General features: G+C 38.6%; 1 protein-coding gene across 1 annotated transcript in view; it reads right to left on the bottom strand.

Moving 5' to 3' along the window:
- The window catches only part of si:ch211-127i16.2 (probable flavin-containing monoamine oxidase A), a 77,925-nt gene extending 68,587 nt beyond the window's left edge, over positions 1–9,338 (bottom strand). Inside the window, exons 1-5 of the mRNA XM_037691813.1 lie at positions 9,172–9,338; positions 8,976–9,066; positions 6,361–6,541; positions 5,772–5,886; positions 727–884 (exon numbers count right to left, since the gene is read on the bottom strand). Of these exons, the coding sequence (XP_037547741.1) occupies positions 727–884; positions 5,772–5,886; positions 6,361–6,541; positions 8,976–9,066; positions 9,172–9,289 (663 nt within the window). The 5' untranslated portion in view covers positions 9,290–9,338. The remainder of the gene's footprint in view (positions 1–726; positions 885–5,771; positions 5,887–6,360; positions 6,542–8,975; positions 9,067–9,171) is intronic.
- Between the last annotated feature and the right edge of the window lie 1,966 nt (positions 9,339–11,304).

Genomic DNA, 11,304 nt, shown 5'->3' with positions numbered 1-11,304 from the left:
ATATATATATATATATATATATATATATATATATATATATATAAAAAACAGCCCCTTTGATATTGGTGTTATTTTGATGGAATAGCCGATATTTCACTTTATCGCTAATATCAGCCGATACCGATACTATGACGATAATATCGTGCATCTCTAAAGTAAATATAATCAGGACTTTAAAGAGGTCATATCTGTAAAATGTTAGTTCAAATGAAGCCATTTCATTAAAGTTATTAAAACATTTACAGTGTACAAACAAAACTCTGCAGATGTAAACCTTTTTTTTTTTTAAGCCTTGAATTCTTTGTGGCGTGCGACAAACAAATCTAGATGAGTTCTAAAATGACATTTACAGTAATGGTCTCACTGCAGCTCGACTGTTTCCACGCTTTAAGTAATTTCTTCAGGGTATGACTGGAACACATAAAGCTGCTACTGATATAAAAAAAAACTGGAACAAAAATATTGCTTTAATGGATGTTTTGAACCAAAAGCATTTGTCCCATTTTCTGAATGAACTTGTCAATCCATTAGTTTCCGCTGTCCTTTTTGGCCTTTAGTCCATGTCTACACTTTTACAACAGGAAGAGATACAAACATGGATTACTTTGCAATTATATGTTACGGGAAAATCGGATACAAGCCTCAAACTTCAAGTGCATGTGGCGTACGACCTCGTGTTTGGAAAATACTAATAAGTCAACAGAGGAAGTGATCTGACTGATGTACCTTTATCTTGAACTCCTGAGCACAACCTGGAGTGCTCGCCAGAAGCGCCATCACCCCTCCAGCTGCGGCAGCATACATGAGGAAGAACAGAAATGACATCTGGGATGGCTCCATGCCAAACACCGACCTGCTGCACACTCCAAGTTGCTCCTTCAGCTCTGTCGCAGAGGGATGGATGAATGGAGACATGTGACGGTCAGACGTTTTGCTGCAACGATAGCATCTTGCTTGGCTGTTCTATGCGAGCCCCAAAACAGCACTTTACTCCACCATAAAAAGAGCTCCCATCCTGCTTGAGAGGGTGATAATTACCTGCAATCATCTTGTCAAATTTTGACGTGTTTTTTTAGTGTGAAGTCAATAAATCCAGCACGGTGAAGTCGTTTAATTTGACTAAAAACATCCGATTATGCCAGTTAAAGCCACAAGTTCTTTCACGTGAACAACTCGACGTCCCAACAAAAAGTTTTCTGTCAAATAAGAGAATGAACGAATGAATGTGTGCTTGCCAAACTGAGACAGTAAACGTATCTGTAGAACATCACCTTTTGAATTATGTTTTTATAAAGTATTAAAGCAGATTTTATTACGGCTGCAAAGTGCACACTTTAGATTTCATCTTTCATGTTTTTGTCAGCCTGTTGCTTCTCTTCAAGCTCCTCTTTTGATTTATTTATTTATTTTTGTCCTTCTGGCTGAAGAGCTGGACTATAAACCCATGCATGCACAAAAGCTGAAGTGTGCGCACAATCCAGCTTCGCATACAGTGCCTTGCAAAAACATCGATCCCCTTGGTAATGTTTCATGTCGCCCTGAAACCTGGAATTAGCTGGTTTTTTTTATATTTGAAAAAAGTAAAAAATTAAAGCAACTAGAAAAACTGCATTACCTGCGAAAATGCAGTGTTAATGCTTATTACAGAAGAACTTGTTGAAAAACAGCTAAAATTAGCTCATAACATGCTGAAGTGTAGCTGACATGAAAGAACAAGCCTAAGTTAGAAGAAGAAAGCAGAAAACATACATTTGCTGAATTAGGTTTAAATAAGCAGAAACTAGAACAACAACTAGGACATTGGCTAAAAAAAAGGCTGAAACTACAAATAGGTGAAAGTAGCTGAAAAGGCAGAAAGAAGCTTAAATTACCAGAAGGAAGTAGAAGGAGCTGAAAAAAGTGGAATTAGCTGAAAAGGCTAAATTTAGCACAAAACAGCTAAATAGTAGCTGAAATAGCAGAAAGTGCTGAAACTAGCAGAAATAATCTGCAAGGAGCATAACAAGCTGAAATTAACAGTAAAAAGTTAGACTGAAAGAGCAGAGATTATCATGAAAACCTGAATTTATCTGAAAACAGCTAAAATTAGCAAAAAGCTAGCTGAAAAGGTAGAACAAGCTTAAATTAGAACAGGAAAGCAGAAAGAACGTGTTTGCCCGATTAGGCTGAAAGAACCAAAAATGAGAACAAAAAAGTGAAAATTTGAAAAAAGCTTAAATTAGCATAATTATATAGTAGACAAGATATATCAGCTATAGTAGCCATATAGTAGATGAAATAGTAGAAAAAGATGAAACTTGCAAAAATAAGCTGAACGGAGCACAAGCTAAAATTAGCAGAAAGAAATTAGAAGAACAAAAATGTTGTAGTTAGCAGAAATAATCTGAAAGGAGCACAAAACAGCAGAAAAGCAGCTAAAATTAGCTGGAAATTGCTGAAAAAAGTTAAAATTTTCACAAGCTGAAAGAAGCTGAACCAGAACAAAATGTAAAAGGAGTAGTAAAAGGTTGTAAACCCATCTAAAGATTTGAAGGATGTAAAATGAGCTCAATTAATTTTCTATGAGAACAAATATGGCAGAAAAGGCTAAATATTTCAAAAAGCTAAAGTTGCACCAATACCAAAAGTCAGAGCAGGATTTTCCTGAAAGAGCTGAACTTTTTGATAAGATTTGTTGAAATAGCACAAAAATTGTGGAACGAGAAATGTGCCAAAAAACTTATGGAAGAAACGTGTATCACAATACTTCATAAACATTCACACAACTCCCAAGAAAAATAAAAAAATAACTGAGATAAAAAAAATTAAAAAACACACTTTAAAATTTGAACTTGTAAAAACATTTAGTATAGATACAGCTATTAAAAACAGCCCCAGAATCAACACCAGTTAAACACAAGAGGCTGCCACCAAACATAAGAAATCATGACGATCAAACATCTCCCCACACAGGTTAGAGAAAAAGATTAAGAATACAAATCACAGTTGGTATATTAAAAAAAATAAATAAATCCATTAAATTAATTTTGGAAAATGGAAAAATGAAGCCACCACAGCCAACCTGCCTTGAGAAAGTCATCTACTAAAACTCTGTCTGGTTAAAGAGGGCTAAGATAACTCTGATGAAGCTGAAGATGGGAAGATCTATAGGACAAGCGAGGTGCTGGAAAGCATCAATTCATAGGATCCCCCCCCATCCTTAGTCCAGAATTGGTTTAGACGCTCCACCTTTTTATTTTTATACGTATTGAAACGACGATGAAAACAAACAAGCACATTTTTACATAATGTGTGATAACAGGCAATGACACAAAAAAAGGAAATAAGAATAATTTGTTGGTTTCAGCTCTAAAATCCTGCAGAGACCAGAAGAAGATAAGTAACTTTATAAATCCTGAGCAGAGGACACAGCGTCGTCTCCAACAGTTGAGTCAAACAGTGGGTCTGTTGATTAGCAGGAAGTACACGTGTACAGATGGAGCTTGGTATGATGGCCGTTTCTTTAAGTAGCCCTTCGAAATCTAATGAAGCACATGAGCCAGCTGTCATCACGTGCCAGAGAAACAGAATGATCTTTAATTACATCTTTTATTTTTTAACACCATAGTCATCCTTGTGCTGTAGGTATTTTCAGCAATGTTAATTAAACAAGAATGTCTTTGAAACAAGAGTCATCTTCATACGCTGGAATAAAAGTGCATTTCATTTAGCCAAAGATGTCTGAACTTGAAGCTGAGAATGAGTTTAATGGCCCAACTATAACAAAATATCTATAATTAAAAACAGTGCGTACTGGTATTAGGACACCTAGTTGTTTTAGCCGACTGCCTCGTTAACCACTTTAGACTTTTATACTTGACCCAAAAGACTGCAGACAAAATAGAACCAAAGTTCATACACTTTTGACATTTTACTTTTTAATGTGTGATTTTGTTCCTGTTGATTTTTATCTTAACACAATAGGTGGAATAATTTTCATATATTATATAGGATCCAGGTAAAAGTGGTCCAAGGTGTCCAACTTGGTGTCCAACTAGGGAGTTGGACTCCGCCAGGGCTGCCCGTTGTCACCGATTCTGTTAGTAACTTTTGTGGACAGAATTTCCCGGTGCAGCCAGGGGGCGGAGGGAGTCTGGTTTGGGGGTTACTTGTGGATGATGCGGTCCTGTTGGCGTCATCGTGTTGCGATCCTCAGCTTTCACTGGGGTGGTTCTCACTGGGGTGGTTCGTAGCCGAGTGTGAAGCAGCTGGGATGAGAATCAGCACCTCCAAATCTGAGGCCTAAGTTGGAAAAGGGTGGATTGCTCTCTTCGGGTCGAGGTTCATCCTCTAGCGGAGGAGTTCAAGTATCTCGGGATTTTGTTGACAAGTGAGGGAAGAATGGGGCGTGAGATTGACAGATGGATTGGTGTCCGAGTATTGCAGATACTGTGCCGGTCCATTGTGGTGAAGAGAGAGCCGAGCGGTAAGGCAAAGCTCTCCGTTTACTGGTCGGTCTATGTTCCTACCCTCACCTATGGTCATGAATTCTGGGTAGTGACTGAAAAAATGAGATTGTGGATACAGGCGGTTGAAATGAGTTTCCTCTGTAGAGATGGACTTTCCCTTAGAGATAGGGTGAGAAGTTAATTTATCCAGTAGAGACTCGGAGTAGAACCACTGCTCCTCCACATTGAGAGGAGCCAGTTGAGGTGGTTCGGGCAGCTGGTAAAGATGCTTCCTGGGTGCCTCCCTAGGGAGGTGCTCCAGACATGTCTGACTGGGAGGAGACCCTGGAGAAGACCCAAAACATACTGGAGAGACTATGTCTCAAGGTTGGACTAGGAACGCATTGGGGTCCTCCCAGAAGAGCTGGAAGAGGCTGTGGAAAGAGATGTCTGGACCTCCCTACTCAAGCTGTCGACCCGACTTGATAACAAGCTGAAGATAACGATTGAAATCCAAAAAATTGTGATTTACATCCAGAAAAAGAGGAATTAAAGTTTCCAAAAGCAAAATCTCAGAAAGAAATTAACAGAGCAGCTCCAACATGCAGCCACCTTGAGCGGTGCAATTCTAGAACTTTAATAACTTTAATATTTATTATCGTGTACGTTTGTTTGTAAGCAAAATATCTCATAGAACACTAGACATATATTTTTTTTAACTTTCAGAAAGTAATCATTACATCAATTTTACCACTCAAATTATGATATTTTTATTGATTGGGCTTCATAACATTGCAATTAATACCTTTAACTGTTTTCTTGTTTTTGCCATGTGAAATGTCCCATTGCTTGAAAGGCACTGTATGAAATTTTATGCGTTGGGTCGTAGCTTTGATTGTTTGCATGCACGAGGCAGCCATGTTGGATTATGCGTTTAGCGTTCATACCGTTCATCTGACTTACCATGCTGGAAATATGACTGCGTGGTGTTCTGGTTAATTTTTAAACTGCAAAATTGGAAAATTTCTTACAAATTCAAAAAGGAACACACCGAAAGCTGCATAAAATTATCTTTCATTTTAAATCCTACTTATTTATTAAATTCCCTTTAATATTTAATTTAATATTCAAGGGTTACGTTGCTGTAGAAATCTGTGTGCATGCTCTCAAGAATATCAACGGGGCAGGTCTTCTCACTCAACATTTTTACCTGCATGTCTAAAAAGCCAATGCACGGTGTTCATGTGTAAACCTCAGCGACACATCTGATCCCAAATGTGTGGCGGAATGTGTTGACCAACAGCACGTAGAGAAAACTGAAGATACAAACAAATTTAAACTGACCAGCGGTCCAAGCGTGTTGCTCGATGTATGATTGCAGAGTCATGCTGTCCAGTCCCACAGCATTGGGAGTCTTCAGTGGATCGTGGACGCACACTGTTCCACTCAGCCTGTCAATCTGAGAGCAGAGTATAATCACCACATCAAGCACGATGGTTTACCAGGGACAATCAAAAGCATCCCAGTGACACAGACAACAAAAGAATAGCTGGAGGCTGCCAAACATGATTTTGCCACTACAATTTTCCCCACCTACACCACTTCCCACAGCTACATGAAGCATTTATGTGGAACAGAACATGTGCTTCTGTGCTGCGTGATAAATGTACTGTATTGATCCTAAAAGCGCAAAGCAAAACAATACATTTGTACCCGCATGGTTAGAAAAGCATATATCTAGCAAACAACATAGCCTAATTCCTAATGCAAAAAGTATACAAGCAATAAATCAAGCCCTTCTTTATCTCAGTAAGTACACTGTTTTTCCCTCGGCTGTTTAGCTGATCTTTATCACGGCTCCAGCACTGGGAAAGACGGCGTTGACTGAACGTGGTCCAAAGGACAGAATACAGATTTGTGTCCGACGTCTCACCTTCCACATGAGCTGAGTCAAGTCCAGGAGCACCAGCGGGGACATAGCAGGAATGCTGGTCCTGTACATTCGAACTTTGGAAGCCGGCCCGCCCACGTGGAGCACCTTCGTCCCAGTATTGAACTGTGGGTAGACCTCCAGGCCCAGCTCTTTTATGAGCTCCATGACATGCGGTTGTGAGCTGCAAGAGAAAGTTGTTGAAAAGGCTTTGCGATACAAGCGTTCAAGGTTTTATACGGTTTCATCTCAGAAAGTTTATCGCATCGCAAAGAAAGATGGCTTTCGGCAAAACGAAGTGAATCCTTGAACTAGATGAAAACGTCATTTCCCCATTTTTTTTATTATACTGCAATTTAAACAATGCACTGCACAATATTTATCTTCGGTCCAAAAAAAAAAATAAAATAAAATAATCACAGCCTCTGATACTTTCTCAACAGCAACAGCCATTTAACGTTAAACATTCACGATGATGTTTTTATTCCAGCTGTTCCCTTCTGCAGACGTCACCACTTAGATCGAACTTGAATGAAAGATTTGACCGTTGTTTTACACCGATTACACAGATTCTGACAAAACCCGGGCTCGAACACAAGACCGCTGACAGTGGTCAGTGCCAGTACCACTGAGCTACCGCAGCCCAAAGCACTATATGACGTAAGCCTAGCAAATACAACCGGCTATTTTTTTTTATTTTTTTTTTACATCACATTTTGTGCATCTATTGTTTTTTATTATTGCTTTTATGGTTTTGTCAGTTTGCGCTTTAGCTACTGCTTTTTGTTTTGCAATGATTCGGTTTCGGCTACGTCAACAAATTTTGGCTACAAAATGCAGTTTTCACAAGTTCTTTCTAAATGTGCAAAGCAGCAAATAGAACAAGTGAAATCATGGTAATCTACAGTAATCCTGCAGAATACAGGTTCAAATCAAAACTGCCTCCAAGTTGCACAGCATCTTCACTGAGGGTTCTTATACAAATTAGTTACAGAGTGTTTCATCTGTTAGTGTGATGAACATTGATGTTCCTAATCCTCCCTCTGAGTCGTCTAAATGTTGGATCAGTACTACTTTGATCCTGCTAATGGCCCCAGGAAACTGGTGACAATCTCAGCTTGCACTGTGTCTGCAGGTGAGTGTCGACATGCCATCGAGTGCCACTGATATCCTGTGATACCCAAACAGAGCCATTCAACAATAAGTGACCTTGCTGCAATTATGGTGACCGAAGTTCTCTGAGCTATTTTGGGTCTGTGCTGGCAATTGTCAACCCTAAATATGGAAAGTAACCAATTATTACCAACCACAGGAGGCAAATGAGCAATAAAGCATTTATCAGCGTCTCTGTGTTTGTCTGTGGTGTTAGCAAAAACTCTCATAAACCACTGGGAGGACTTTTAAAGAAAACTTCAAGACAGTAATCATTGGATGTAAAGGACATCTACAACTGATTCACGTTTCGAGACAACCCAGTTCAAGATGGCCACCACCGCTAAGCGACCCTAGCCGACACAAACATGGCTATCACTATCACTTTTACAGATATTGAGCTACACTTTGGGGTGGTAGGAGCTGAGCATCTTCCTCAACGCACACTCCGAGTGGCATCCCTTGGCACATCCAGAAATTTAAAATTCTGAGGTGGCACCAAAACCAAAAGAGTCTAGCATTTTGTTTTTATTTACAGTTGATATTTAAAGCTCTATTGCTCAACCTACTGAAGCTTGTACCCTCCTGAATTTACTTTTAGTTAAATAAAACGCATATAACCACTTGAGACCCTGCATCGTAATGTTGAGGACATTGCTTTTTGACCAGATGTTCTTGTAAAACTACGTTTTTAAAATTCCTAACTCCTAATTGCTCAAAAACAATGTTTGTTTTTATGTTTACGAGGCTCCACTGATCCCAAATAGCTAGGAGAAAATAAAAATGCATGGGACTTCAGAGCTGTCTGGCCAAGGGGACCAGTGGTGGGCCATGGTGCCCCCTGACCTCCCTCTTGGTGGTGCCCCTGGTGACAGCTCACATGCCGTATTTAGAAGCTTTGACCAAAATAGTTATAACACCATCGCTTGTCAGAGGAAGATGACTTTAGTTTGAAATACTAGCATGAAAAGTGGAATTCCTGTAAATCAGTGGGTCCCAATGCTGGTCCTTGAGGAACACCAACCATCCTGTATGCTTTAGTTTCTCTGCTCCAGCACACATGGATCAATGGTTTGATCACTTCCTTAAGTTTGGCAGAAGTCTGTTAATCGCCTTTTCATTCAAATCAGGTGTGGTGGAGAAGAGGAACAATCAAAACATGCAGGACGGTGTTCCTCAGGGACTATTGTTGTGAACCATTGCTTTAAGTAACGACAAACCTTTTGCGTACCGTCTTCTTCATTTGCTTCTCGTTGGATTTTTTTGTTTTATTAAACTAAAACAGCAATTGTGTCCCCTTTTACCAATGTATGATCATTTCACAACTTTTTGCTGTCTTAAATTACAGTATATTGTTTTTTGTTGTTAGCTTGTTTGTTGCTGTTCTTTCAGGTTGTGTACCATTTAAAGTACTTTGCATATGAAAGGTGCTTTATAAATAAATATAGGTAATGAGTCTTGGTTACCTTGTAACCCATTGTCCTCCAAAGTCCCAGAGATCAACACCACCATTGGCTGCAGGTATTTGAGACGACACGGTGCGACCTCCGACTCGTTCTGGGCCACAGCAAACAAACAAACAAACAAATAAAACAAATCAATTTCAAACCATTAAACGCTCCTTTTCATTTCAGCTAACTCGTTTTAAGTCACGAAACCAACCTTTTCCCTCCAGTACTAGTATTTTCAGCTTGTCGTCTCGTTTCTTGAGGAAATGAGCTGCACTCAATCCGGATAATCCCGCACCGACAATAACAACGTCCCAGATTTCTGCTGTCATTTTCCAGCTGTGGACAATCTGCAGCTTTACTCGAGACTAAACTCTGTTCTGTCGCGAGTGACGTAGTGCGGAGGTCGAATGCTGATTGGTTAAAAGTTAGCCAGAAACCGGAAATCAAACGAGACTAAACTCTGTTCTGTCGCGAGTGACGTAGTGCGGAGGTCGAATGCTGATTGGTTAAAAGTTAGCCAGAACCCGGAAATCAAACGATCAAAGGTGGAAAAATAAGATTAGCGTTTAAAATGAGTAAAAAAAAAAACTAAAATGTTAAGTTATTTGTACATATTCATAAATAAGTTTTTGTTTTAAACGACTATGTATAGTCTTACCTTCTGTTGAACTAAAAGCGGAATAAACAGAGGAAAGTTCACACGTCGGGCTGTTGTACACCTATTATGGCAGGCAGTTGTAACATATAATCAAAACAACAAATTATGAGTTAAAATCTTTAAAAGTTTCAATTAAAAATATTTATTCTCAACAAACTGCATTATTACTAGTCCGATAAATGTTTATAGTTTTGTTTACAGTGAGAGAGTTTTCAAACCATATTTTTCTCCACATGCAAATGGTGTTTTGATTAACAACAAAAATAAATTGTGATTTCCTTTTTTATTTTTATTTATTTCAGTGTTGAATAAATGTGAGACTATTTTGTGCTTGTCTATTGTTGCTGAAGTTGGTATTCAGCTAGTCCGAGGAGGTCCTTGTAAAATGTTTAAACGCAGATTAAGATGTTTTCAGATTGTATTGTTTTGCTTAGCGACTAGGATAAAATATTTTATGAGTTTTCAGAGTTGCAACAAAGACAGCTAGGTATGATGCAATGTTATTCACAGCACAGACATCACAAAGGCAATCAGGTTTTTAATATATATATTTATTTTGTTATTTTAGTTCATCTTTTTCCCAGAGCCTTTAGTCAATCTTTTTTTTTCCTGTTCATCATCTGGATAACTTTTTTTTTTTTTTTGCACCACTTTCCAGTTCACGTTTTTTTATGCAATCAGGTGCAGATTTTCTCAGTTCCCATTTACAAGAATTTGATATTCTGAAATATATTAGATTTATGAATAATTTCTTGTTTGGATATGATTCAGCAATGGGGTTGCAGAATTTTGCAATGTTCATTTCAACAAGAAAAAATTGAATTATAGAAATTTGATATGCAGAGCTCAACTTTAAATGACAAATTGGCTTGCCACTTTAAACATTTATTGTTGCAGGTAAAAAAAAAAAAAAAAAGAGGTTAAACTGAATATTGCATAACTCTAAATTGTCCATACATGTGAGTGAAAGTGCAACTGGTCGTCTTGTATGACTCTGGGATAGACGTGTGACCTGTGCAGGGTGTCCCCCACCTCTCGCACAGCGACTGATGCAACGTAGACAAGAGAAAGCAAGAAAAGAAAATACAGATGGATGAAGAATCCAACTTGTTTCTCTTATCTTCTGTCAGTGAGGTTATCACGATTAACCTCAGTGACTTTAACAACAAGGCACTTTGGAACTGTGAAGAAGTCGAACCACGCAGAAAATGAGTTACATAAAGTCCCAATAAACAAAACCAGTAAAGACTTGATATTAGAACAGAAGAGGCGTGACACATATGTTCGGATTGATTTTGTTGATTTGTTTTGTTTTGTTGTACCAGCTGGTGGTAAACAAGAATGCACAGAGGCTTATACAATGCTGCGGCTAATTTATGATTTTTTTTATTTTTATGGGCTAACGAGCTACATGTCACCAAAACATTTAGCTTCCTAACACCCAGGCGCTCACATAGCTGCCCAATACACGTCTCTCTTGGGGGGGTAGCGGTCAGTGACCTCCTGGTAGACTACTGTATTTTTTTTATCAGCCGTGTAACAGGTACTGTTCAGAAAATAAAAAATAAAATAAAAATTACTGTGTGTGTGTTACCAGTATGTACTTAATTAAAAGTTAAAAAAAACTTTATATGTAAATATATCATGTTACAACGTGAACACCTGCGGCTTATAGTGTGACCTATG

This window comes from Nematolebias whitei, chromosome 18 (genome assembly GCF_014905685.2).
Source record: "Nematolebias whitei isolate Nwh7 chromosome 18, NemWhi1, whole genome shotgun sequence".
Taxonomy (NCBI): Eukaryota; Metazoa; Chordata; class Actinopteri; order Cyprinodontiformes; family Rivulidae; genus Nematolebias; species Nematolebias whitei.
Note: the sequence above shows the minus strand (reverse complement) of the source record. Positions and strands in the feature narration are given on the sequence as shown.